This window comes from Apis florea, unplaced genomic scaffold (assembly GCF_048593485.1).
Source record: "Apis florea isolate Af1SG1 unplaced genomic scaffold, ASM4859348v1 contig_2272_pilon, whole genome shotgun sequence".
In the NCBI taxonomy this organism is placed as follows: Eukaryota; Metazoa; Arthropoda; class Insecta; order Hymenoptera; family Apidae; genus Apis; species Apis florea.
Window position 1 is genome coordinate 5,588,264 of NW_028256549.1, and position 26,476 is coordinate 5,614,739.

A 26,476-nucleotide genomic window follows, 5' to 3' on the forward strand; every position below is an offset into this window, starting at 1 on the left:
TAGATTTTATATATGAACAAGACTTCATGGAAAAAATATGAAAAATTCCATATATTCATGAATTTCATGAAATAATAAAGTAAGCAACTTGTTTACAACTTCTGTTCAATCAAAATAAATAAAAATTTGATTTAATTTATATATATATATATATATATATACGTATATATTTTATATAATTTTTTTATATTATCATAAAAATTAATTATTTGTATATGTATTTATTTCTTAATCAAATCTTTTTATTTTTATAAATAAATTAGTTTTGCGTTTTTATTGTGTACACACAAATATAGGTTATAATTTCGATTAATAACTATTATTAAGTATCAATTAATTTAAAGAAAAATATATTAAAAATAATTTTATTATTATTAGATATTCTTATAATTATCATTAAACGTATTACATATTTTATTATACATACGCATGTTTGATAGAACTACAAAGTTTCACTATCAACTATGTATATATAGAAAACTAGTGTTGCTTGATATATACATGTAAACTAAGCATATAATCGATTACATGTCACATGCGTTTAAATTCAAAGGATAGGCAATTTCTCGTCAAAAATCAGTGATAATCATAAAAATTTGTAACTATAAATGGATGCAATAAAAAACATTTCATTTTTCTACGTTCTCCATTTTCAATGATGCGCCTGTCACTTTCTGACTTGAATTTATTATGTTGGCAATAAAAATACTTATAAAGTACAATGTATCGCGGCTATGTTTCACAAATACAACAAAATAGCGAAGCCTACTTTAAAAAGTTTAAGAAGAAAGCTTTTGCTACGTACATGTACTTTCATATAAGTAACGTACGCAAATGTACTCCTACATATCCAAACAACTTGCGTCGCATGTGTACACATATATGTACGTATGTTCGTACATATAAAATGTACATATAACAAATATATATATTTCAATATGAATAAGATAAAGGAAAAAGAAAGTGGATAAAAGGGAGAACGTATGGGACAAAGATAAAAAAAATCTATATCGCAGGTGCATGTCGGTGCAATCATATATGTACAGTAATATATAATTATATGTATAGTTATGTATATGTATGTATATTAATTATTATTTATTGTGCACATAAGGGATATGTTTCCACGCTTTGTGTGCATCCTCTGTTTACAAAGGATACTTATCAAAAATCGAAGATGGTATACCACAATGAAAGCCAAATACGAAACCGAGCGAACAAAGAACGCTGGACAAATGCGTATATTGAATAGTGGGAAACGTGGAAAGGACAACACAAAAGGATATCTATGAGCAGGATATCACGGTGGGATGCAGGAAACTTTTTCAAGAGAAAAAAAAATTCAATCATTAGAGAAACGCATTTGAGAAATCTACGAAAAGCGATGGGAAATGTCGGAGAACAGCACACCGTCAAGGGATGAAATAAAAACAAGGGTTGAGCGAGCGAGAGAAATAGAGAGAGAGAGACAGCGCGCATCCAAATTTCGGAGGGAAAACTCCTACCTTTTACTGGGATAATCTGGGATTTTCAGAGCGATGTCATAGCAGAATACGTTGGTTGCGCTAGGCGAAACCGACGGTCGGCGATGGCCGTGCAGCTCACCACTGAGAACACTGAGGTCGCTCCATGTCTCTCACTCGACCCAAGCCACGACCCCGCCCATTATGGGCCTACTGATATTCTCTAGGCCGTATTTTAAACCATAAACCACTAAATGCGTTCATATGTTTAATCAATCTTCTTTCTAAACCACTAAAAATATTCTTTGATATTCCGCGTAGCGATATCTGCGTCGTAAAATTATCAGCGTTCTTGGTCACTGACGTCAAATGCTTTCACAAACTTCGCTTATTTCACCGTAAGTTAATGATGGCACCACTTGCTTGCCTTGAAATAGCCACATTGTTTTCCACCAATATCGATGGAGAAAAGACTTAAACAAATGAAAAGCATAATTTCTTCAAATGATATATATATTTTTATAAAAAACTTTTTTTCATTATATTTGATATCATCCTTTTTGAAATTATTTAATATATAATTGATAAATTATAGAAAGATACTAGAAATATAGTAATGTTGCATGTAAAAATAAAAATATATTTATTTTGTATAAGCATATCATCAATGTGTACATTATTTATATACATACACATACTTCATAAAGGCCTTCACGATGGAAGAATGACGACGAATTGATTGTTTTTTTCCCACTATGTACTTTTTCAGTTCTTGCATCATATATTGTATATTATAAATATACAACTTATTTTAAATACATATTTCCATAAGCTACATTTATTTTTTATTTTTTAAGTTTATATATATATATATTATATATATATAATCATTAGATTTAAATTTTCTAACATAATTTTAATCTATTATAATTATTAAAATAAAAATAAATGAAAATTCTGAATTGAATCAATTTATGGAAAAATCACCTGAAATAGTAATTCTTGATCCCATACCATCATTATTCATTTTATTATATATATTTTTTTTCATCTTTAAAGATTTTTTTAAAGTATTCAAGCAGATTTTTATAATTTTTCCATTTATCTTTGATAAATGATTTGATAAACAAAGGAAAAAATAATAAGGAATATAAAATCTTTTCTTAAATTCTGTAATCACAAGATGTCGTGCTTCACTATTCAACCAATCAGCGTGTTTTACGTTCCGATCGTTATACACAACATTAGTTTATTCAATTATTTTATTATAAAATATGAAAAAAAATTATAATATTTAATTGTACAAAAATAATCAATATTTTTAATATATGAAAAATTTCTAAATTTTAATTTTATAAAGATTTTAAAGCAAATTTAATAAATTGCTCGAAAAAAGCCGAAGATACCCGAAAGAGATTCAACGTGATTGGATGGCAAAGATCACATGATCAGTGATGCTGTGAAATATTGGTTTAGGTTAACTGGTGGGGGATATTCATAATCCTTAAGTTTGGATTGTGTCTTCACAAAGACAAGAGACAGATTCGGAGGAGCATCGTGCTTACGAGCACATAATTTACGAGTTCGATCGCAGTATCTGGTTTCAGCGAGTGTTATGTGAGTTGGCGTAGTGGCGAAAAAGAGCTTAAAGTGACAGGAAAAATCGCATGAAGAGGCAGAAATTGACGGGCGCTGCTTGGCGGATAATAATATCAGTTTTTAAAATAGAATGAACATCGTTTAGTGCGCGTACATATACAGACACGTACGAGATATTGCTACAAAGTTAATTTCACGTTTTACGGACATATATGTACACGCGCGTGCGCGTTGCGAGGGTACGAATACATATAGTTTCGCTGTCGAACGGTGATATATTGTGAAAAATCCGTGTGGAGCAGCGAAAACAAACAACTCGTGTCCGCCATCTTGTGCCTCTCCAGCTACGTTGAAAGGAAAGTGTGAGAATTCGGACCGACGTGTGTGATTTTATTCGGTGAGAAAAAAGAGTGTAAGTAGAGGTGACCAACGGTCACCGAATGTGGTCAAAATTGCAAAAAACAAGAATAGGGAGGACTGCGAGAGAACTCAAAGAAAGCGAGACGAGGTAGCATTGCGCTCATAGGAGGTTCGTAGGGTACCCCACCAAGTTTATTCCTCCGCGTTCCCCCTACCCTTTTGCCCTGGATCCCGAGATTATTGCGCAGTTAGAAAATTCATTGAATACAAACATCGTCAAAAACTTCGTTGCATCTTTGGAAAGTGACCCGCGGACATTATACGGTAAGATTTTCGACAGATTAAAAATTGATTATTTCTCCCCTCCACCTATATTTGCTTAATTTCGATATAATATAGAATGAAGTTTTGTTTTTGTTTTTTTCTTTCTTTATTTTTTTTTTTTTCTTCATAAATATATTATTTTAAATGTTGTATTATATGAAAATAATGAAATTGATTTTTGAAATTTCTTGCGTTAAATATTGTTATTTTTATCATCGATTTGTTTGAGGTCAAATTTATGTATTAAATTTACTGATTAGTTTAACATGATGAAAAAAATATTTATTATTGTTTGGTAACGACATTCTGATATCCTTGATGACGTATAGTAAATTGAATTAAAATGAAATTAAATATTCCATTTTTTTTGAGATATTGCATCACAAGACAAAAACTATTAATTGACTTTGACAATTTTCAATTTAATTAATTATTTGTTTGAATGATAAAAAACAATTCATTTTTTCAGACGGGTTGGTTGACTTTGTGAGTGATAAGAGAGACAAAATTATTATAAAGCCATGACGAATTCGGTACCGAAATTGAAAAACAAGGTAGACCGGCAGGGTTCGCCAAATGTCGGCATTGATCGACATCATCACCGTTCGATAATTACACTCAAACAGCCGGCGTATGTCCACATGAGTGGGAGATCTCATGGCAGAAATTCAACCGGCAGATTAAGCTGCAGCCCACACGGTTCTTCAAAAGGTTCGAGAAATTCACCGTTGCGGTACGAATATAGTCCGCGCGGCAGTCCAACAAATAGTTTTTATGCGGGTGCAAAGTTTTCTGAACCGCCATCTCCTGCGAGCCTTCCGAAACCACCGAGCCATTGGACTACGAGACTGATGAGCAGTTGTCAGCAATCCGACAGGATTTGCGATATTTCAAATCATCTGAAGATGATGTTAAACGTCCAAGCCTGATATATAAAGACCAACAGACCGCTAAAAACGGTTACCAGCTCCTAAAAACAAAGAGACAGGTACGATATTATCGTCCCCCCCCCCCTCTTGGATTTAAGGATGTATTTTTTTTCTTGTATGTGATGTCAAGCTATTCGTTTGAAACAAACAAAAAAAAAACAGAAGTGTTTATAACTGCGCGATACTACAATCTCTAAGAATGATACACAAGTAATATTGCAATTAGAACAGGGCACCAGCGTCTTCAGTTTCATGGTACAGATGCTGCGTGAAAAAAAACCACGATTCGTTCTTTAAACTACTATACAAAACATATAAACATTAAATATGAAAGACGCAGGTGCGTCTGCCGTGAACCATGATTCAAGTATATAATAACTTGTAACAATTCTATTATGCGCCGTCTATGAAGATATAAACGTATGTATTTTAGATTATTATTATATATGATTAACTTGCAGAGACGCATACATATACACAAATACACAAACACTGTTATATTATCTGTTTGACGAAATGGTACGAAGACATAGGCAAAGCTGCATTAGCTATTTTTAGGAACAATAGCTATATATTTTTTCTTTTTTTCTTTTTTTTTTTTTTCTTCTCTTTAAGCTCAAAATTGCTATATCTTAGCACTGTTGATTATGACAGTATATATGTTTTATTCTTTATTAATTATAATCCGGAATTCTTTCCAAAACAGTTATTTAAATCTTTATACCAGATATATACTAATTGCTTTTTTCTGATTGAAAGATACTTTATATGTACATCATAAGTGGTAAACTTTAAGTATTACACATATTCATCTACTGCTCTTTAGCATAAACCTAAGTATCAATTAAGTATAACTTTGACTAATGATTACTCTTGTATAATTTCTTGTCTCTCAGATTCAGTTAAGTCTTCAATAGGCTCAGAAATCTTCAATGGCAATAGGTTTTGTAGAATTCACATGTTCAGTGAATCTTTAAATCAAATTACCCTTGAAAAATCTATTATAACAAAATTTTTGGTTTTTATTTATCTTCTTTTGTTCTTGAAGATATCCTCAATTATTTTGCAGCTTTGCAATAATTCTGCAAAGCATTATATAAGATTTAAGTGATGAGTTTCCAGTGTGCATACAAATGAATCAATTTTTTTGAAAATTCGTATAATTCATGAATGAGAGAATGGTAAGATTGTATGAATGAATAATGAAGAAAATGATTTGGTACATATGATGATGGATGTTTTACTATTTTTCTTTTTTTTTTTTTTCCTTAAAAAAATTCATAATTAAGCAATATTTCTGCTTAAATTAACAAAATTTTTAGAAGATTCTCTATAAATGACAAATTTAATTTTTATCTAATATAAGAAATCCAATTAGAGGCTTGTCATTAGGATTTCATTATAAAATGATTTTACTTATCTTTAGAATTGAATAATGTTTAATTATTTGATATTGAATGAAATTGTGAGTTCACAAAATTTTTTGGTTCAATTCTAAATATATGTGTTCCAAGAAAACATTTCAAAAATGAAATTTTTTCTGATTTTATATCGTTGTAAATGAATTTTTTTTTCTAACATTGCATATGTTATATTATAAAAGTAATAACAATAATTTTTAATTTTTTTGCATTTTCTTTTTTCTGTTTATCTTCTCTCTCTCTCTCTCTCTCTCTCTCTCTCTCTCTCTCTCTCTCTCTCTCTCTCTATCTCTATCTCTATCTCTATCTCTATCTATCTATCTATCTCTCTATCTTTATCTCTATCTCTATCTCTTATTTAAAATACAATATTTAATTATAGACTGACCAAATTATTTAAAGTGATGTTTTAACTAATACATTAATTTCTCTAATAGGAAACATTGCTTTTTTTTTTCTTTTTTTTCTTTTCTTCTCTTTTTTTTTTAAAAATTATATTGGTTTCATTCTTTAACAATTTTTTATTTAGTTATTAGAATGAATTAGGAATTGGATTTGATGTATGCATATGCAGATCTCAAGAAGAAAAAAATATATTCAAACGTGTGTATATTCTTTGTGAGAGAATGAGAGTGAGAATGAGAATGAGAATGAGAGAGGCTGGAAGAAAAATAGCAAAACGTGCAATTTCGAACTTTCAATTACTTTCTCTATCTTTGTAGTCTTGTAAGGCAAAAAAATTTTTAATCGTATCTATAGCATCTGACAGCATTATATCCCGTGGAATGGTTGATAGAAATTCTGATAAAAATCGACGAGAATTCATTGGTTTTCAATTGACCGGTTCTCATCGAACAAGTTCTCGATTTCTTTTTTTTTTTTTCTCTCTCTTTTTTAACAATCATCGCTAAGCAATAGCTAACAAAAACTGCTATCGAAAAGAGCGTAATGGTGTCAAAAGAGAAAGAAAAATAAATATCTTCTTTGTTTTTTTTTTTTGCTTTTGTAATTTGAATATGTTTTCAATTTAATTTCTTTCGACTCATATTCTTTTTTAAGACCATATTTTTTTAAAGTTCTACAAAAGTTCTAAATTTTCGCTCATCTAAATTTCATAGAAGAAAATTATTTCTTCTAATGATAGCACATGTGTAATATTGATAAGAACCGGAAGATAACCGATGATCGCTATAATCTTCGTAAATAGTTTCTGCTCTCGTCGGAAGAGGAATTGTTACGATTGAATAGATAGATAGAAAGAAACGAATGGGGCAGGATTATATCCAGAAAGTGTATCGTTTTCATCGCATAAATATCGTTATTTTTTTTTTTTAAATGGCAATATATAAGTTCCAAAGATTTCTTAAGTATGATTTTTGTAGAGAGTTTTCAAGGAAAAAATTTCCCGTTTGTTTGATGGCTTGATTCGAAGGAGAAAGTACAATGATCTCTCTCTTTAAAAGTTAGAGAATTCTATTCTTTTTTTTTTTTTTTTTTTTTTTTAATTTTTCGAATCATATTTGTATAAATCATATTAAACATAATATTAATTGTACATATATATATGTGCCAGGATTCAAATGAAAATTTGTCAAGTTCGTTATGAGTTTTTTTCTTAAAGGGCTCATCGGACGTGAAATAAACGAATTAAAAAAACACTGCCGTCCTGTGGGAAATTGATGGAATCGATAGCATTTTGAGCATGCGAAGGTTATCGCACAGACGCGCATCGTTTGTGAATTTGTGTAAATAATGGATATGAAGAATAAGAAAGTTGCAATTTCGAACACTTGTAAATGTACTGTAAAAAAAAAAAAAAAAAAAAAATTAATGTACATATGAAGAATGCAAAGGAACGATGTGTATTATGTATATATTATATACATATAAATAAATAAATATATATATATATATTATATACATAAAGGAAATAATTAATCTCGATAACAACGGTATTTGTTCCGTTCCGATCGAGAGCATGGACCTTAAAAAATTTCGAAACTCTAAGTACAGCAATATGCATAATTACCTGTTCGAGTCTCGCAGAAATGCAAAAAATAGTCAGTATGTGCAAAAGTAAAAAATAAAAAATAAAAAAAAAAAATGAAAAAAAAAAAAACATAGTCGAAGGTTGCCAGGCTCGATTCAAATGATCTTTGAGACGAACAAAACGGTGTAATTGAAAAGAAAAGACGTTGTATTGTATGGTGAAGAGGGAATGATGAAAGAAACAAAGAATGACGTCCAGATGAAAAGTGACGCCAAACAAGAAGGGGCACGAATTACAAAATAATGAATAATCAACCAATTGATAATATTAATTTAAACAATGATAAGAAATTAGCTGTGATGATGATCCTATAGGTACTACTAATTTTTAATTGGTAACTGATCAACATATATATATATATACACATATATATATTATATATTATATGTATATGATTAAACAATAAGATGGGCTAATTTAAGGAACGTTCAAGTACGATGATATATAAGATAGAAGATAATGCAGTCTTTTTCAGAAAGAGAGAGAGAGAGAGAGAGAGAAAGATAGAAAGAAAGAAACGTATAGATAACACGAGAGAAACATGAAAAATATTGTGTGAATAAGAAAAAGGTAGGGGGATGTTTTTCTTTGTCTCTTAAAACGTGGATTTGAATCCCGTGCACTTCTACGTATTATTAATTATTCATAAAACTTAGTGATTAGCAACGTATGCGCGCGATAGTGGAACACAAACGAAAAAAAAAAAAAATAAATAATAAAATAACGAGAGCACAGACATTAATATTATTTAGGAACTCTTTCGAGTACGTCCATCTTGTGTGTCGTAATCCACTTTCGTGACTTTAAGATGAAAATATAGCTAGTAGTTCTAATTATAAGAGCCAACGAGAACTTGGGTCGTTTCGAAAAATGGGATCGAGGTCGGGAGGCGGAAATTTTATCTTTGAATGTTGTTTCCGGTTGAAAAAACCGCGAGATATCGTGATAATTACTTCTTCTTTCTGTTTTCGGTTTACGCGAATATTTTCCGTGGATCGAATTTAATGCGTATGCCATAAATGAAAAGAAGTAGGTCTTTTTCTTATTTTTTTCTTTTAATTTTTTTTTTTTTTTTTTTTTTTTTTTTTTTTGTGTGAAAATGACAGAAAAACAAGAAAGAACAAAATGAATGAAACGAGACGATCCATCCTCGATTGGCATTTAATTGTGATATTGTAACGTACAAAAATCGTTCGTCGCGAGTTACACGAAAAATCGAAAAATAATCAATACAAATTTAAGATTCTCGTGAATGCTTCATGGATGTGTCACGGACCCATTTTCTAAAACAAAAAAAACAAAAAAAAACAAAAAAAAAAAACAAAAAATGGCACTCTTGCTAAACATTTTACGATCTTATATTTTAAGTATTTTATATCTTAATAATTTTATTGTCTAAGATATTACAACTTCATTATTTTTGTTTCTTAAAATATAACGATAGTTTTAATTATTGTCATGATCAAATCTGACAAAAGATAATTTAAATTGCAACAATAGAGATTAAAGAAATTTATCCTACAAAGATTAAGAAATATTATCTCTTCTATTTCCTATAAAACTCATTTAATATACGTGTATATATATATCGTGATATTATGTTAGATTAAAAAAAATTTAGCCACCGAATATTAAGGAACAAGACCTTTATAAGAAATAGACTATTTACTACTTGTCGTGCATCACACGTTCATTGTGAATGCGCCATTATTGACTGCGGAGTTACATGTTTACATATTCACCGTGATACATCCGTCGACGAACATCATGCGACATATGTGTGCACGTACAAAATAGCTACGTGCCCTTGTATGTCCTGTTGCAATCTATACACGTATATCTTCGTATCTTTTGAATAATTTCTTTTGCTGGTCTCTTTCGAAAAATGGTTAATCGTAAATCATAATTCTGTTTATAATACTTTAATTTTGCGTAATTCTAATATAGGACTGTACGGAATATTATTCGGGGAGAATATATTATATATAATTATTGCAAAGAAAGGAAACGTGTCGAAATGCTATGTTTGTTCGTTTCTTTGATCTGTTTGAAAAAAAATTTTTAATTCGTCATTATATTCGGAAAATGTATTTCTATTTTATCTTCGATCTGTAAATTAGCTTTGGAGCTTCCACAAAAAAATCGACGGAATTTCCCGTCCCTGATTCGTTTTGATTCTTGAGCGATTCGTAAAAAAAAAAAATAAAAATAAAAAATGCACTTGCACGGATTCTTTCGATCATTGCTCCGTTTTTTCCGATTAGATGACGAAGTTTCCAATTTTAATTGAAAGTTCTTTCGCGCATTTTTTTTTTTTTTTTTTTTTGGATATATTAATACATGCACGGTTATTACTTATTTCATTAGACAGATAATTAATTACTTTTCTTAGAACAACATTACATTTTTTTTTTCCATACATATATATATTTTCTTTTTTTTTTTTTTTTTATTATTATTATTTAGTTGTAATTACATTTATGGTGATGTGCTCTTTTTCTTTTTTTTCTTTTTCTTTTCGTTTTTTTTTAAATCACAAGTGTAGTTTTAGGTTAATGACATCAGGAAAAAAAAATCAATCTCTTGCTATTTACTTAATTTCCGTAATTCACAATTTACCCTAGTTTTGTAAGCGATTTATTCACATCGGTTGAGTATATTTGATTTAGGACGAAATTTTATGTTCGTACTTTGAAAAATTTCTTTTATTCAAGTTTTAACGCATTTTTTCTTTTTTTCCTTTACTATCATTTGGCTAACTCTCATGTGTGAAAGTGGTGTTAAAGAGCAGAGAAAAAAGAATCGATACGAATTTTTGCATATCCGTACCACTTTTCATTAGGGAAAGAATACCGGCGAATCGTTCTTTTTTAAAAAAAAATTCGCGATTAAACAATGAATCGAAAGGAAAAATGCGAGGATTGAACTCTCGCATCGAAGTAAATATATAGAAGAAATATAAAATAGAACCAACGTCTTCGAACGACAACGTCAAACAATACAAAAATGAAACAATGAAATTGTGTCGCGTCTCGAATCGTTTTGCCCTCAAAAGTATTTTGTCACGAGGGGACTTCGAAACGCGACATCATATTATCGATATATAATAATATCGTTTTAAATTGATCTTTCATGCAAGAGAATGAAAATCAACAGTTCATCAATTTCATACGAAGCACTGATCATTATACAGGGACACAAAACACAGCCACACGAAACACTATGTCGATTAATTAATTAAGCCTTAAATTTAGAATTAAGTTGAAAGGTCTGAAGTGAAATAAAGATAGAAAGGAAAAGAAGGAGGTAGAGAGAGAGAGAGAGAGAGAGAGAGAGAAGAGGAAGAAGCTGTCTTTTTAAGCGCTATGGTCTACGATTACATATTTAAATCAAATATCTCAATCAATGTTTTTTTTTTTTTTTTTTTTTTAAAGATAGAACAAATGCGAGAAAGCGCGATTTTAATCGGTAAAAGATTGATGTTATTTTTTTTTCTGATCCAATCGTGCCTCCTTTTTTGTTCCATTTTCTTACGTGATATTCGATTCGTATATTTTCAGATTTGATTTTAAATATCTTTAATTCCCGTTGTGAAACATCAAATCGTCAAAATTCGAGGCACATGCTTTGTTCTCAATTCTTCTCGCGAAAGAAACTTTTATTTGTATTTTATTTCTATACCAAGAAAATCTAGTGGTCATGGAATCATGCAGCGAAATTCGACGCCATTTTCACTCGCTCTTCGATAATCAATTTATAATATTAATATAATAGGTGTCGTTTTGCGTTCGAATCGATTCGTTTCAAATTCGAGGCGACACTCTCTTCGAGATCACCGATAACGAGAAAAAAAAAAAAAAAAAAGGAAGATCGAAAGTTTGCTTTCTGCGTGGTTCTACGATACACACACATTTATATATCGAATGATAAAAAAAAAAAAGACATTTTCGAAAGGCTAGACCATTGTTAAGGAAAGTACGATTTTTACTTACGGTAGCAAGGAGAAGTTTCTCGTGATCTATTGATTGTTTAATTATAAATTCCATAACGCATCTCTGACGAGCCTGTCGATGACAATATTTTTTATCCTTCTTCCTGCTGCTGCTCGTGAAAGTCCAGCCGTACACCAGCGCGATGCGCGACCATGAAAAATACAATGTCATTTTGTTTTTTTTTTTTTTTTTGTTTTCTATTAAATGGGACTAATTTGACGGAAGATTAATCATAGAGCTCGTAAAAATGTGGTATAAAGAAAGGAAACAGAGAGATCAAATGAGTTGCACAAAATTTTTACACATTATAATAAAACAAGTATCCGTGTCAATCTGATGTGCGGCTAAATTATAAAATGTAGGGGAAATGGATTGAACCGCGACTGCGGTACGTAAAAAAAAAAAAAAAAAACGCACTGACTATTTTAGCGAATCGAGATTCGACCATGTACCTTGATATATATCTTGAGCGTGTTTCCAGGAAGTATGTATGCGTTGGTGATTACGAAAGGAAGCAAGAATGTGAATATGTATGTATGCGCGTGTGTGTGTATGTGAGCGTGCCAAAAGAAACGTTTGTGAGATTAAGCATGTGAGAGAAAGAGAGAGAGAGAAAGAGGATAAATATAAATATATATATTAAATATATACGGTTGGAGGGAGAATCCCTTCGCTCTTGAAAAAGAAAGGAAATGGACGCGTTTTATCCAGAACATGGTTAAAATGAAGATCGTTTATTTTTACGATCGTTCGAACAAAATTCATAAAGCAAAAGCAAATTAAATGAAAGATGAATAATAAACTATTGGGGAAAACGTGTCCGTTTGATTTCTCGATTTCTCGCATGTGCAGAGCGGTTTATGCACCGTTGCACGATCAATAATAAAAGAAAAGCAAAACAACACACGATCGATGGCGTTTAAAAATGTGTGCGTGCGTTGCTTGGACAAAGATGTTATGAACGAAAAGAGATTGTGCCATCGCTCGCACGTGCGTGACAATAATTTTTCCTACGTGTAACCGTTGTGCGTAATAACTTTAGTTTTTTTTCTTCTCCCTTTTGTTTCAAGGCTCACCGCGGAGAGTAATGTTTGCGCGGTAAATATGAAATTCTGCAAGATAGAAATTTTCTATTTTTCACGCAAAAATGTGAATGCACGACGCTTGTATTTTGAGTCAATTACTAAATTATCCGCGCTGCCAGATGTTCATTCCACTTTTAATCGGCCAGTAGTGAAAGACGCGGCGCTGCCATCTTGATCCGTAGACCTAGTTTCCATACTACACAGGTCAATAATATAATTAACAGTAAATTTTAACTATGTAGAAACGAATTAAGTAAATGCGTATTATATATAATTTCATGCTGTTTGATCAATTGACTGTATATTTTTATTTTATAAATTTCATAATTTTATCTATGATAAATATAATTTTACTGCATCATAAAAATCAAATTTAAGTGCAAATTATAATTTAATATAATGAGAAACTGCTTTTATATCTGAGTTTCACTCAGCTGTACATATCATATAATTGTACAAATTATACATATTAGTCTCTCTATTACTTCTTCCGAATAAAATTTACAAGTGAATAAAGATTTTAAAGGAAGGATGATAGATTGACTATTTTAATTTTTACTTAAAGATTTTGGAGACTAGTACTTCGGATCGGAAAAAATTGTAAATTAGTAGATATATATTTATATCAAAATGGTCTTAAGAAAATGACTTTTCTGTCACGCGCAGATGTTTCTCCTCCGTCTATCTGTCCTACAAACCACGTGGCATTTCTTCTTCGAATGGTTTCTCTTACTTTTGTTATTTTTTTTTTTTTTTTTTCTCATTTTATAAGCTTATATTTTTACATCAAACATCGCTGTACAGAGCATTGTTCCGCGAAACTTTGGTCTGCTTAAAAACGAACGACGATTTAGAAATATAAAAAGATGCAAAAACGAACGAGGTAGACTTATAGTGCACCGAAGGGCACTATCCATTCGAAGAAGCTTATACTTCAGAACCAATAGGTCTTTCATTTTGTGCATTTATTAAGACATAATTTTCGTATTGCCTTTTACTATTATCATCCTCTTTAATAACAATATTGAAAGTTTGTTTCGATCCAAAAAAAAAAAAAAAGGAAAAAAAAAAGAAAAAAGAAAGAAAAAGATCAAGAACTATAAGTGAAGTAAATTAGCACAGTTCAAAACAATGAAAAAAAAAAAAAGGAAGCAAAAGAAAAAGTTAAAGGACTATCGATAATCAACCTATTGTTTTCGAGAGTATAGGCTTCGCGAATCCGATAAAGTTATACAAAAAACAAAAAAAAAAAAAAATACAGAATGACAGAACTTTTGTTCTGTCCCAACGAAATAGAGGCGACGAGTTTACCGTTAGGCAGTAAATTATATAGATGTAATTAAGGTTTACTAAAACGCGATATTTGCAATGAAAACAGTGAGAGAAACGAGGAGAAAGATAAGAGCTGTCTGTATCGTGGAATGATTGAAGGATTAAATATTAAAGATGACGATGTGATCCCAGGAAACGATGCGATTATCGTTTTCCTTTTTGCGTCTCTTTGATAAAACTCCGTCGCGGACATGATGCAATTTGCTGTCAAGTTTTAGGGTATATAAGAATAGAGTTATATAATGTATATCTATAATTGTACGTAAAAAAACGCAAAAGCAGTACGTTTAAGGTTCGACTCGAGCGCATACATAAGAAATAATGTATTATAAAATATCATATTAAGGGTGCCCGTTTTGAGTGCAACATTTTTTTTTTTTCTTGAGGAGGATCAATCGATAAAAAGCGGGTCTAAGCGAAAGAAAGAAAAAAAAAAAAAAACAAGAACAGATTCGCGAACAATTGTACATAATGCGTGAATCGAAATTCATTCGCACGAGCCGTGATGAGCTCGCGAAAGAGAATATTTTGTTATGTAAAAAAAAAAAAAAAAAAAGAATCGATAACTGAGGCGAAGAAAAAGAAAAGTTCCATTTTGGGATACAGTGTGTGGCTGCTATGCATTTTCAAACGCACGTTTCGAGTTATCGTAACGGTTCGATCGATATATGGATCTTTCTGCGGCTTCGAGTTTGTAAAGAGAAGTGAAGAAGAGGAGGAAGAAGAACAAATGAACGAAGAAGAAACAAAGGAATGAAGAAGAAGGGTGGCAACGAAAAACGAGATATGAATGCTGTCGTTACGCGCAAGAACGAGATTTCATTATCATTCCGAGGAGATAGACTAGCTTGGTCACTTTCATATTAAAAAAAAAAAAAAAAAAAAAAAAAAATAAAAAAAAATAAAAAAAAAAACACATATGTATACCGAGAAAACAGTATGTACATTCCGGTTCATAACAAAATGATCTTTCGAGATCATATTAAATTGCGCGTGCATTATTCACCGATAAATTATTTTTACTAAAGATATATGTACAGTTACATATATCGAAGAGGAGAGAGAATTTCGACTGGACGCAATTCCCGTCGAATTTTAATTTCTTCAAATGGAATCAAAGGAAATGAAGAGAGGACCAAGAAGAAGCAAGGAAGAATAAGAACCGAGTCAAGGGGATAACGGGAGAGCTAACGATGGCGCGATCGACGAGAATGGATTACGATTATCGATTGGCCACCTTTCAACGCGCATCCCGTTGTTTTCTTGGCGAAACAATCGTCTCGTGTTTGCGCGTTCGACGTGGACTTAGGATTGCGTGTGGGTTCGTAAAGAAAGAAGAAATCAAATGGAGGTTATATATACACGGGGCAAAATATGTGGTCTCGTGTAATAAATAAGGAAAAGACTCGAAATTTTTTCGATGATATAATAAATAATTTAATAATCGTCCACACAATACGAAGTTCGACAGAGGAACAATTATTTTTTGCCGTTTTTTCTTCTATCGAAAAAAAAAAAAAAGGAAACTTCTCGAAGTTTCCATCGCTAGAACGATGAACAACTGCGGCGTAGCGAGATGATTATTTTAGAACGGCGATGATGATGATCCTCCGAAGAAGCAAAAAGGAACGTAACTAAGAGAGAGAGAGAGAGAGAGCAAGTACTTGGAGAAATAATATGGCGAAGGATGATATATCCAAGTCGTACCTAAAGCGTAATTGTTTATATATCGTAATTTTGGTACTGTTATTCGAGTACGTATACACGCGTTTTTTCGAAGAAATTATAATAAGCGCGTGACCAATGGAGGAGGAGAAGAGGATGAAGAAACACGAAAAAGATGCAAAGAAGCGATTGTCGGCGATAATAAAATTAAAAGATGAAACAGAGTGAAATGGCAGCACTGCGGAATGGAAGATTTAATACGAGTAAAGGAGGAAATATATAATGTCTTTCAAAGTGAGAGTGATTGGTGATGAAGAAGTAAGAACCTCTGAGCGAGGTTGGAGCGGATGTGATGAGAGGATTTCTAAAAAACCATCAGAAAAAAATGTCTTTTTGACAACAAAAAGCACCAAAAAAAAAATCAATATATAAAACCAGTGGAGTGTGTGTGAGAAACAGCGCGAGTGGGAAGGATGATTGAAAATAAAAATAAGGAAATATCAACAACGGAAAAGCTTAATAAAGGGATTTAGGAATAGTAAGGAAACATGATATCGGGAGAGAAAGTAAATATGGCTTTAAAAATATTGGTGTGCAATAATCGCCGAGATAGCTCAAAGATGAATCAAGAAAACTTGATGGAAAAAAAAAAGAGAAGATTCTTGGATCTTCTTCCGTATATACAAAGACAAGGATTGCAAGGATCTTTTTTTGTAGCATGGTAAAAACAAATTTTTGAGGCGATTCATGAAATAAAAAAAGTCAGACTTGAAAATATTTCAGTACAGCACAACTACTACACACGCGCATACACATACATACATACATATATACATAATTCATCCATACACGTATGTACATAAGGAAAAAAAAAACGAAAGAAGCAGACTAAGAGATTTAATCTTAGGAAAAAATTTATGTGAGTCACGTGCAAAATTCAAATTGAATAAACACTGGACGCACATGTTTACTATTATCATCGCTGCTATCTGTATGTCACGATATATTAACGGAAGTAAACGCAGAAGTGCGAAAACCTTGAAGGAACTGAATGGAAAGGAAATACATTCAGAAAGTGAGAAAAAAAAATTGATGACCAAACGCCTGAAAATTTTTTCAATAATTAAACTTGTACACCATTTACCATTTTTCAAAAAATATATACATACGTGTATATAAACACGCCATAATTAAAGTTTCTTTCATAATCATCTAGAATGTGAATGGATTTGCTCCTTTCAAGAAAAAACTAGAAGAAGAAGAAGAAGAAGAAATAGAGCAACGAGAGAAAATTTTTAATGTTTTTTGGCATCCTGTCTTTTTTCTACTTATTCTTTTTTATTTCTTTTTCCTTAATATTACGCTTTCACCATCCTTTCCTTTTCATAACAATGAAAACTACTGGCCGAAAATGTATGTCACAAAAAAGCATTCAGCTTTATTCGTAAATACTTTTTGATGATAATATTATCCCTGTTCCTGTCTTATACTATATTTTACATGTTGCTCATATCCCGTCCACATTTTCACTTTACTATCCTTTTTTTTTCTTTAGGGCCCTTCTCAGGGCCCGCAAATGCCTCATGTATGGAGTAGCAATTTCTCGGATGAACTAAACATGCACAAGAAATCTGTCCTTTTCAGGACAAAAATTTAAAACCGTCCTTTTCAAGGTGAAAATATAAAATTGTTCATTTTGGAATTAATTCTACAAGTTCTTTCCAGGAAAAAGATTCTACGAAGTTTAATACTTTTCAGGCTGAAATATTTCAAGTACCTGAATTATCAATGTACCGTTCTGCATTTTATTATCAGATTGTTGGATCCTTTTATTCTGCTGTATTGTTAGGGTATGTATACTCAACTAACATAATGTTTGTAAATTAATTGCCTCGTTTATTATAGTATTTGGTAAAGTATTATTACACTATTATTATTATATTTACAATATTTACAAGTATATCCGTGTGAAAAGAAAGTCATAAAAGTGAACATTATTGTAGAACATTATAGAAAGTTCAGAAAATTTAAACATGTTATGTTTCATTAGAAAAACAAGTGAGTTTTACAATATCTTTATATCTTATATATTTTATATATTTTATAAAATAAAACTAAAAAAAAGGTTATAATTTTTATGAAATTTGATTTTTGTATGTATTTTATGAAAAATATTATTGAAATCATATTTAAACATGATATAATGAAAAGTTTTCTAATTCTTTAAAATTTAAATACTTAATTATAAAAAATATCAAATATAATTTTCGAAATGAAACTACATAAATAAATTTAATCCCGAATCCAATCAATTTATTATATTATAAGATTAATTATGTATGAATATAATTTCTTTATCGTATATAAAAAAATAGAAATATTAATGAAAAATATTTATTCATAAAAATATTAAAAATAATAACAATTCGATATAACGATATTTAGGTTATATTTGTTCTATTTTTCAGTGTGACTTCAGTATGTTTTTCCAACTAAGATGGCGGAAGTCTATTATGTGCTTTCGATGAAATAAGAAGTATATTATAAAATCGAAGAAGTGCTCATATTTATTCAATCAGTTAGTTTAATAGTTTTTTTTAAATACTTTCTATTAAGTATTTTTTTTATAATAAATAAAGTATTTTATAAATTTTCCCTATTATTTATTCTCTTTTTTCTCTTCATATATTTCCTTGTATATTTTTACATATTTTGAATTTATAATGTGAAAAATAATAAATTGATAAATATTGAAAATCATGTTTTCAAATAAAAAATGTAAATCATAAAATTTATATATATTTACGTATATATTGTATCTTATGTTAATTTTTTTTGAATTTTGTATAATAATGATATCTATGAAATAGACGAATAATCAAAATATAACATTATTTTCATCACAAAAGGAAATATCATTATTGTTTTAAGAACTTATGATGTTAATAAATGTGTATTCAAATATAAATATATAAAATATTTATTTAATTCTTTCTCTATTTTCTTTATTAAAATGTTTTTTAATTTTTGCGAGATTATATTAAAAAAGATATATGTATTTATTAACATTTTTTAAAATTATTATTATATATAATAAATAAAAATAAAAGTTAATAAGATTAGGTTGTTAATGTGATAAATTTAGTATTGTTAAATTTAGTATTATACAATAAGTAAAAATAAAAGTTGATTAGGTTAGGTTCTTGATATGATAAATTTAGTATTTTAATTTTATTTTAAATGAATAATATTTTACATATGTGTTTATTTTGAACTGTCTGCCAGGATTACAAACAACTATTACTTTCATATATTTTTGCAATGAATTTATCAAGCTATTTTTATACAATGAAATTTATTTTGAAGCATATTACAATACTTAAATAATGAAATATGATGTAATAATCATGTGCTAGCAATATTATGTCTAATTTTCTAAATATTATTACATTTAATAAGAAAGATTAAAAGAATAATTAATATATTTTAAGAATATTTGTTTTATTGTATAAAAGTAATATATTTTATTATATAATAAATACATATTTCTAAGCAGATTATAAGATAATAATATTAGCAATATAACATTTAAATGATGAATATTTAAATGAAAGAAGTTAATGTATACATTATATTTACAATAATTGTCTTGGGATTTTCCAGATCTCTATATTTCCTTGTGTATCTCCAATAGCCACTATATCTCTATGTGTAACAAATAATAGATTAATAAATCTGCTCAAATACATTATTAATATTAATTTTAATTATATTATCACTAATGTTTACCTCTTTAAATTCACACGTAAGCAACTAGTGTTTTTTCTATCATTTATTTCCAAATTCACATTTGTTATGACTGTACCATTTGTAACATTGTACAACATAATTTTCGAACTAGCGCCATAAGTTGCCAATATATCTTGATTTCCAATCATCCAAGTTAAACCTATGATTGTATTTTCACAAGGAATTGACTGCAGACTTGTATGCTAGATATGCAAATTTTTGTTATAGTATTATAATATTTAATATGTAAAGAATTATAAAAAAGAAATTATCACCTCTTCAAAATCATAAATACGAATTTCCTTGTCTGTGCTAGCAGAAACAAAAAGATTACGTATTGGCGAATATTTAATACATGTAATGCTACCTTCATGTCTTTCATATTCATCTATTACAGGATCTATTAAAGTTTCATCGTCTAAAATAAAAAAATGATTCAATGGATATGGTTTTTAATAATTCATTAAATTCATTTTAGAAAAATTCATACTTTCGATAGGAACGACACGATCTAAACTACACTTATAAATTCCACCACATAAAGTACCCACAATAAAAAATATCGGATCTCTGGATGAAAAATCAAAAGTGGTAATGCATAATCCAGATTCTATTGCGCGTTCGCGTGTTCCACCTGCGCTACGTGGTCTTGAGTTTTCTATTGGATTATGTTCTTTGGCTATTTTTAATCTAAAAAAATAATATCCTTATAAATGCTTTTAGAAATATATTGATACAAAGATTTTAAAGAAATTACCGTTTATATATGCGAGCAATTGTAAAATTGGCCATCATCTTATGAATAAAAATATATCCATCTTTGCTGGAACTCACCAACAGTGATACATCATTTATAGTTCTTCCTTTCCAGTATATTTGAGATACACAATCTCCATGAGTGCAAACTGTTATTGGTGAAATTAATGTGTCATCCTTTAAATTCCATACAAGAACATCACCTTTGTACAAAAATATTGATAATAATATGTTTTTGTGTAATTTTATAAATATATATATTTATTTATGTATAAAAATTTTACAAATTACCATTGAATAAACCAATTGCTATAATGGATGGTTCAGTTGGATGATAAACCAATGCTGTTACACAGGCATTAGTTTCTAGTATTTTATTTGGATTATCTGTAAAATGGCCTTCTTTCATTTGATTATATAATTGTATTTTGGATAAATGATCACACCATGCTTGGTGATAAGGAATACCATAAGATACAGCTAATGTTCCTCCTCCAATACTCCAACTCATATCACTTACTTTCATCTAAAAATATTTTGAAATAGTAACATCAAGATTTTAATAATAATAAGCAAAGATAATAATCTTAGTCTTAAAAGATAATGAATACCTGAGAATTTGTTTCAATGCTATTAATTTTTTGTAAAAATTGTGTACTTATGAATGAATCTTCTGAAGTTTTTGGTTCATAATCTTCAAATGCATTGGTTCCATAAGACTCATCCAATGCCTCTAATATACTTGGTGTAACTCGATTTAAAAATTGGGCCAGTCTTTCATAATTTACTTCTGGCTTCTTTTTTTCTTCAGATATTGTTTGAGTCTAAAAAATATGAAATTAAAAAAGTCAAATTTTATTTTTATACATTTAAAATTTATTTATAATATACCTCAACGTTTCTTGTTTCAATTGTTTGTACAGAATTCTGATCATAAACAATTTCTGTTGTTTGAATATTCGTAGATTGTTGTGATCTAAAAGATTTTAAATGGTAAAGGAATTATGAATTTACTTAAAAATATAAATACATTTATACACATACTTTGTAGTAGATAATTGTGAATTGAAACTCACGGCTTCAAGAGACCGATTAGTGAACATTATTATTTTCAAGTTTCAAATTTTTAATAAAATTGTTGATTAAATAATTAATCAAGTTTCAATAAAATTTTATTCGACAAATTTACATCTAAGATACATAAATTTACAAATATGAATTAGCTGATGAACATTACAGTGCCATCTAAATGTAACTATTATTATTAAAAATTGATATGACAAACAAATTTACAATGCAAAATATTTATAAAAATATTTAAATAAAACTTGTTTTGAATTATTATTGGAAAAACTATGTTTTTAATTGAAATTTTATAAAAATTAAAAAATTTAATTTAATAGCAAGAATTTTTGATTTTATTTGGCTAATAGACAATTAGTTTGATCTGTCATCACTAGATGGTGTTCCAATGTCTATAATTTGTATAATTTTCGAAAATTACTTATAATTACTAAAATAGGAAATATTTAATTTAAATTAATTTCAAATTATTTATAAGCCTTAATTTGATGCGTTAAAAATTACAGAAATTAGAAAGTTATTCTAAAGATTGAAAAATTTGAATATATTATTTGAATATATGATATTTATTTGTACATCCTGCTGTATTTCAATAATTTTTAATAAATTTAGATTTAAAGAAATTTAAAAATCTGTTTGAAAATATATATATATATAAAATTAGGAGTATTAAATATTAAAAATAATTAAAATACATCAATGAAAAATGAATGATTATAATTGAAAATAATAAGTTAAAAAAAATAAAAACATCAGATAATATTAATTATAATTATACTTAAAATATTTGATATCAATAAAAGATAATTAAATAATTGACGGGTTTTAGAAATATATTCCATAAATAAATTGTATATTTCAATTTCATACATTGCGCATATACATTTCATGGCGGTGGTATCGTGTCGTAGTCCGTCAGTCAAAGTACTGTCCTCTGTGGTTTTTCAAGAAAAATTCAGCGTTTAGTGATCAGTCGTGTTTTATCCTTTCGTTTTATATTCGACTAACAAGTCGAAGTTAATTTTCGACGAACCTGTTCTATCAAATCGCCAAGACGAAGCTTAAAATGCCATTGGTAAGTTTATGCACCTTTTACCTCGGTTTTTCTTTCTTTCTTTTACTATTGGTCTGTCTGTTTGTTTCGTCATTTTTTTTTGATATTCCATTTGTTTTGAATTCGAATATTGTCATTTCGAATTTTTTTATCATATGATTGATAACAGACGGATTCATGATAAACAATTTTGAATATAATAGTTGGGTGCGGTTTTGTGGTTATATACATAGACCATGTTCGAAATCAGATAAAATAAAAGAAAGAAATGTAAGACAATTAGTTACAATGCTAATTTTAAGTTGATTTGTAGAAAATTTAATAAAATATTTATTGGATTTGCTTTATAGGGCAATCACGCTGCCCTTACACCCCTGGAGGACATGTCAGCTGGTCGAGGACAAGCAGGTGGGGGGCCTCCTCCGAGTTGTCAGAAAATTTTTATACAACGTGACTACAGTGAAGGCACTGTTGTTAAGTTTCAAACGCAATTTCCTCCGGAATTGGAGAGCAGAGTATGTATTTCAAAAAATACATTTATCTTTTTTTTTATTTATAAAACATAAATCATTGGAAAATATAAATATATTTGATTTTTTCTGTTTAGTTGTAATTATTAATGAAATATTTCTATTTCTAATATTATTTCTGTGTGATTAAATAAACAGAATTTTCTTATATATCTTATTCTTATTAATTTATTTACATATATCAAAAGTTGGATCAAAAGTTGCAGAAACAATAATATATTTTATTGATTTAATTTTTTATGAATGAATTAAGCAGTGAATGAATTAATTTATCAATTTATATTTATTGGATATATTTTTGCTATCTTATTTTTCAATTTAGCTGGACAGACAGTCGTTCGAGTATACAATCAATCAGTTGAACAACTACTTCGCAGAAGCTGAACGTGCCAGTTGTTCTACATATTGCGAAGGTTGTCTGGCATGCCTCACTGGTTATTTAATTTATATATGCACAGAGACTCATTATGAAAAGTGTTTAAGAAAAGTGGCAAAGTTTGTTTGTGAACAAAATGACAGAGTCTATAAACCACGTGGTCTGTTATTAACAGATCCAGCAATGCGTGGTCTTAGGCTAATAGAAATTTCAATACTGGATAGACCTGCATCGTGACTGCACATTAGCCGATCCAGGGAATTCTTTATGTGATCCACGCACTTCTGCCACTTTGCTGGGATTGCAAAACCTATATGAGCTGATGAGTGTCTCTGGACATAAATTTTGTTCAATCTCTAATCCTATTTTACAATTTAGTTTGTGTAATGTGAATTTTAGAGAGATTCACAGAGTAAAACAAGAAAATGATTTATATTTACAGTGAATAGCTGTGTAAACATACATGCAATGGTCTCTTTAGTAAATATTAAGAATAAAAATTGACTTATTTGATATAATATATTTGGAAAAGAATCAGCTAATTATGTTCTTAATAATCTTTTCTATTCCATATGATGAAATCATTTATAGAAATTTCATTTACAATTTTTAATCTTGAAATAATGATATAAAAAAAAAAAAAATGTACATTTTCATAAAATTTGCCTGCGAATAAGGACACGATTATTTTTTCTTTGCATGTATGTTTTTTGATCAATTAAAACTATATTGTATCTATATTGTCCACGTACTGAGTTCGGACAAATCGTGGACGCGTACCAACGCCATGTTTTATATAAGTTCAATTTTCTAATGCATATAAGTATACCAGTGTAAACGATCGATAAGAAGAATCTGAGCGCGTATTTATCAAGAACAGCTACACGTTTTATCCATTAAAAATGGAAATTAGAAACTTATCTATATGGATTTTATACACACTCAGATTCTTTTGTATATCGAGTAAACGTTTAAAAAAGTTTTTTACCGTTCGTTTAAAGACTTTATCGTCATCTGCATTTAATAGACGACATATATGAGTCAAATTGGAGTTCCATCTCCGATTAAACATTATCGGAATTTTTAATCTGGTTCTCGAATTTGATTCATCATCATCGTCAAGTACTGAAAAACATTTATTCGCGTCAGTATAAGTTTCGAATGCTTCGTTGAACTTCGTTAAGCTTAAACTATTCTCCGCGTTGTATCTTCCACGATGCTTCTGTTCCACAACCATATCTCATGAATTTGATTCATACTATACCTATGAATACACATCGTCACGATCCCCAGGGAGATTTACTTGCCGTGAACACGATCATTGGAACAATTGATCAAATCGAATTAAATGGAAATTTACTGGCACAAAGTATTTACGTTGAGAAATCTCCGTTGGATTGGCTGAAGAGAAAAAAAATTGTACAAAAAAAAAAAAAAAAAAAGAAAAAAGAAAGAAAAGGAAAAAAGAGGAAAAGAAAAAAAAAGAAGATAAAGAAGGGAATAAGGATTTAAAGAATTATTAAAGAGGTGATTATTAAAATGTAGATTATATTGTATTATGAATCAATGTGACGGTGCGAGAACATTGTGATCAAGGATGAACCGTGCGTGTTCATGCACCTTTTCGATGTACATAGGTGCTAGTTTTGTACATAATTATATCACATCGTATGCGTGATCCTTTTTATTTTATATTTTTCTACGAATCGCGTGAGACTTAAGGAATTTTCTTCTCAAATATTCTTTGCAACCGTGTGCTTGATTTTCTCATGGATCATTTTCCATTTGTATATTCGTTTTAAGGGAACGATATTGATCTCAATCGACAAGCCACGAAACTTTTCTTCTTTATGACGTTGACTACGAATGATATCTTTCTTTCTCTTTTCTTCCTTTTTTTTTTTTCGCGTCAGACGGTTTCAACGGTTGCGCGAACGCCGAGACATATTTATCTGCGCGATAAAGAGAGGAAAGATTCATTTTTTACTGCGTCTAAGGTAATTCGGTTTTGTCCTTGGTCACGATGATCATAAATGGAGCCTGCTCTACATTATTGTACTATAAAGTGAAAGAGTCTTGCCAAATAGCCGCGCCACTGCCTCGACATTTACTTTTGTTTTATTAAGTGAACGAATGGAGATTGAAAATTTCAATTTCGCGTATAACACATTTTTTCCTCTCTTGAAAAAAATAAAAAAGAAAAAAAAAAAAAAAAAAAGATAATTGTCGAACAGTGTCGTAGTGTTACGTGTGTCAGGCTCCTCTTTCTTTCTTTTTCCTTATGCAATCGAATATTGCATAATGTTGTAAATAGAGAATTAATTGTCAACACACGGAATATCGAAAGAATATCGATGAAGAGGGAAGAGATAAAAGGAACCGTTTGTTATACTTAATTTAATTGTAGGACCAAAAAACGTTTGATGATTCGTTATTGTGTAAAGGACACCATCGTTCGAGTGTAATTTCTAAATGTTTTAATAATAAAAAAAAGCTGCGTAAAAAGTCACGGAGCTAAAGGACTACTCTTCGAAATTGAATAAAGGTGATTTTAATCTAATTTTATGTTGTTGCGGGTCACCAGTGAATCGAAATAATATAATTGAAAATAAAATTTTTCAATCACCGTTGGCCCACAATAATGAAAGAAGATGAAAATTCTTTTGTG

At 29.5% G+C, this 26,476-nt stretch overlaps 3 protein-coding genes and 2 long non-coding RNA genes across 8 annotated transcripts; 4 read left to right on the forward strand and 1 right to left on the reverse strand.

The window, feature by feature from the left end:
* Window positions 1-531: 531 nt before the first annotated feature.
* Window positions 532-2,127, forward strand: LOC147658431 (uncharacterized). The gene is made up of 2 exons (XR_015295244.1): window positions 532-1,016; window positions 1,115-2,127. It is a non-coding gene; the product is annotated as an uncharacterized LOC147658431 (long non-coding RNA).
* Window positions 2,128-2,969: 842 nt separating this feature from the next.
* Window positions 2,970-8,449, forward strand: LOC100863418 (uncharacterized). 2 transcript variants are annotated; one of them, XM_086917850.1, is made up of 4 exons: window positions 2,970-3,746; window positions 4,216-4,734; window positions 4,902-5,095; window positions 7,718-8,449. In XM_086917850.1, exon 2 carries the CDS (start codon window positions 4,268-4,270, stop codon window positions 4,673-4,675), a length of 408 nt encoding a protein of 135 aa, XP_086773976.1. In that variant the 5' UTR covers window positions 2,970-3,746; window positions 4,216-4,267; the 3' UTR covers window positions 4,676-4,734; window positions 4,902-5,095; window positions 7,718-8,449. The 2 variants fall into 2 exon arrangements, with proteins under 2 accessions (XP_086773976.1, XP_086773977.1); XM_086917851.1 differs by lacking the exon at window positions 4,902-5,095 and having other exon boundaries at window positions 7,718-8,016.
* A 9,310-nt stretch (window positions 8,450-17,759) lies between these two features.
* LOC105736131 (uncharacterized) lies at window positions 17,760-18,882 on the forward strand. 2 transcript variants are annotated; one of them, XR_015295245.1, is made up of 3 exons: window positions 17,760-17,893; window positions 17,979-18,070; window positions 18,689-18,882. It is a non-coding gene; the product is annotated as an uncharacterized LOC105736131 (long non-coding RNA). The 2 variants fall into 2 exon arrangements; XR_001112455.3 differs by lacking the exon at window positions 17,760-17,893 and having other exon boundaries at window positions 17,929-18,070.
* An 820-nt stretch (window positions 18,883-19,702) lies between these two features.
* Window positions 19,703-22,236, reverse strand: LOC100863113 (cytoplasmic dynein 2 intermediate chain 2). Of its 2 annotated transcripts, XM_086917849.1 has the most exons (10): window positions 21,810-22,223; window positions 21,657-21,741; window positions 21,377-21,589; window positions 21,234-21,291; window positions 21,057-21,152; window positions 20,767-20,968; window positions 20,500-20,699; window positions 20,285-20,427; window positions 20,010-20,212; window positions 19,703-19,925 (listed from the first exon to the last, which is right to left on the reverse strand). In XM_086917849.1, the coding sequence occupies exons 1-10, from the start codon at window positions 21,866-21,868 to the stop codon at window positions 19,856-19,858; spliced, it is 1,329 nt and encodes a 442-aa protein (XP_086773975.1). In that variant the 5' UTR covers window positions 21,869-22,223; the 3' UTR covers window positions 19,703-19,855. The 2 variants fall into 2 exon arrangements, with proteins under 2 accessions (XP_086773975.1, XP_012344992.3); XM_012489538.3 differs by having other exon boundaries at window positions 21,057-21,291; window positions 21,810-22,236.
* A 467-nt stretch (window positions 22,237-22,703) lies between these two features.
* Window positions 22,704-26,368, forward strand: LOC100873052 (golgin subfamily A member 7). Its single transcript, XM_003695939.3, has 3 exons — window positions 22,704-22,923; window positions 23,253-23,417; window positions 23,755-26,368. Exons 1-3 carry the CDS (start codon window positions 22,915-22,917, stop codon window positions 24,043-24,045), a joined length of 465 nt encoding a protein of 154 aa, XP_003695987.1. The 5' UTR covers window positions 22,704-22,914; the 3' UTR covers window positions 24,046-26,368.
* The last annotated feature ends 108 nt before the right edge of the window (window positions 26,369-26,476 follow it).

Excerpts from the sequence above, each read along its gene's own strand:
- LOC100863418 (XM_086917850.1), top strand. The coding sequence starts at position 4,268 with ATGACGAATTCGGTACCGAAATTGAAAAACAAGGTAGACCGGCAGGGT.
- LOC100863113 (XM_012489538.3), bottom strand. The coding sequence starts at position 21,868 with ATGTTCACTAATCGGTCTCTTGAAGCCGTGAGTTTCAATTCACAATTA. Across the intron at positions 20,969-21,056 it reads AGCAATTGGTTTATTCAATG|GTGATGTTCTTGTATGGAAT; the intron begins GTAATTTGTAAA and ends TTTTGTACAAAG. Across the intron at positions 19,926-20,009 it reads TTACGTGTGAATTTAAAGAG|AGATATAGTGGCTATTGGAG; the intron begins GTAAACATTAGT and ends TGTTACACATAG.
- LOC100873052 (XM_003695939.3), top strand. Across the intron at positions 23,418-23,754 it reads CTCCGGAATTGGAGAGCAGA|CTGGACAGACAGTCGTTCGA; the intron begins GTATGTATTTCA and ends TTTTCAATTTAG.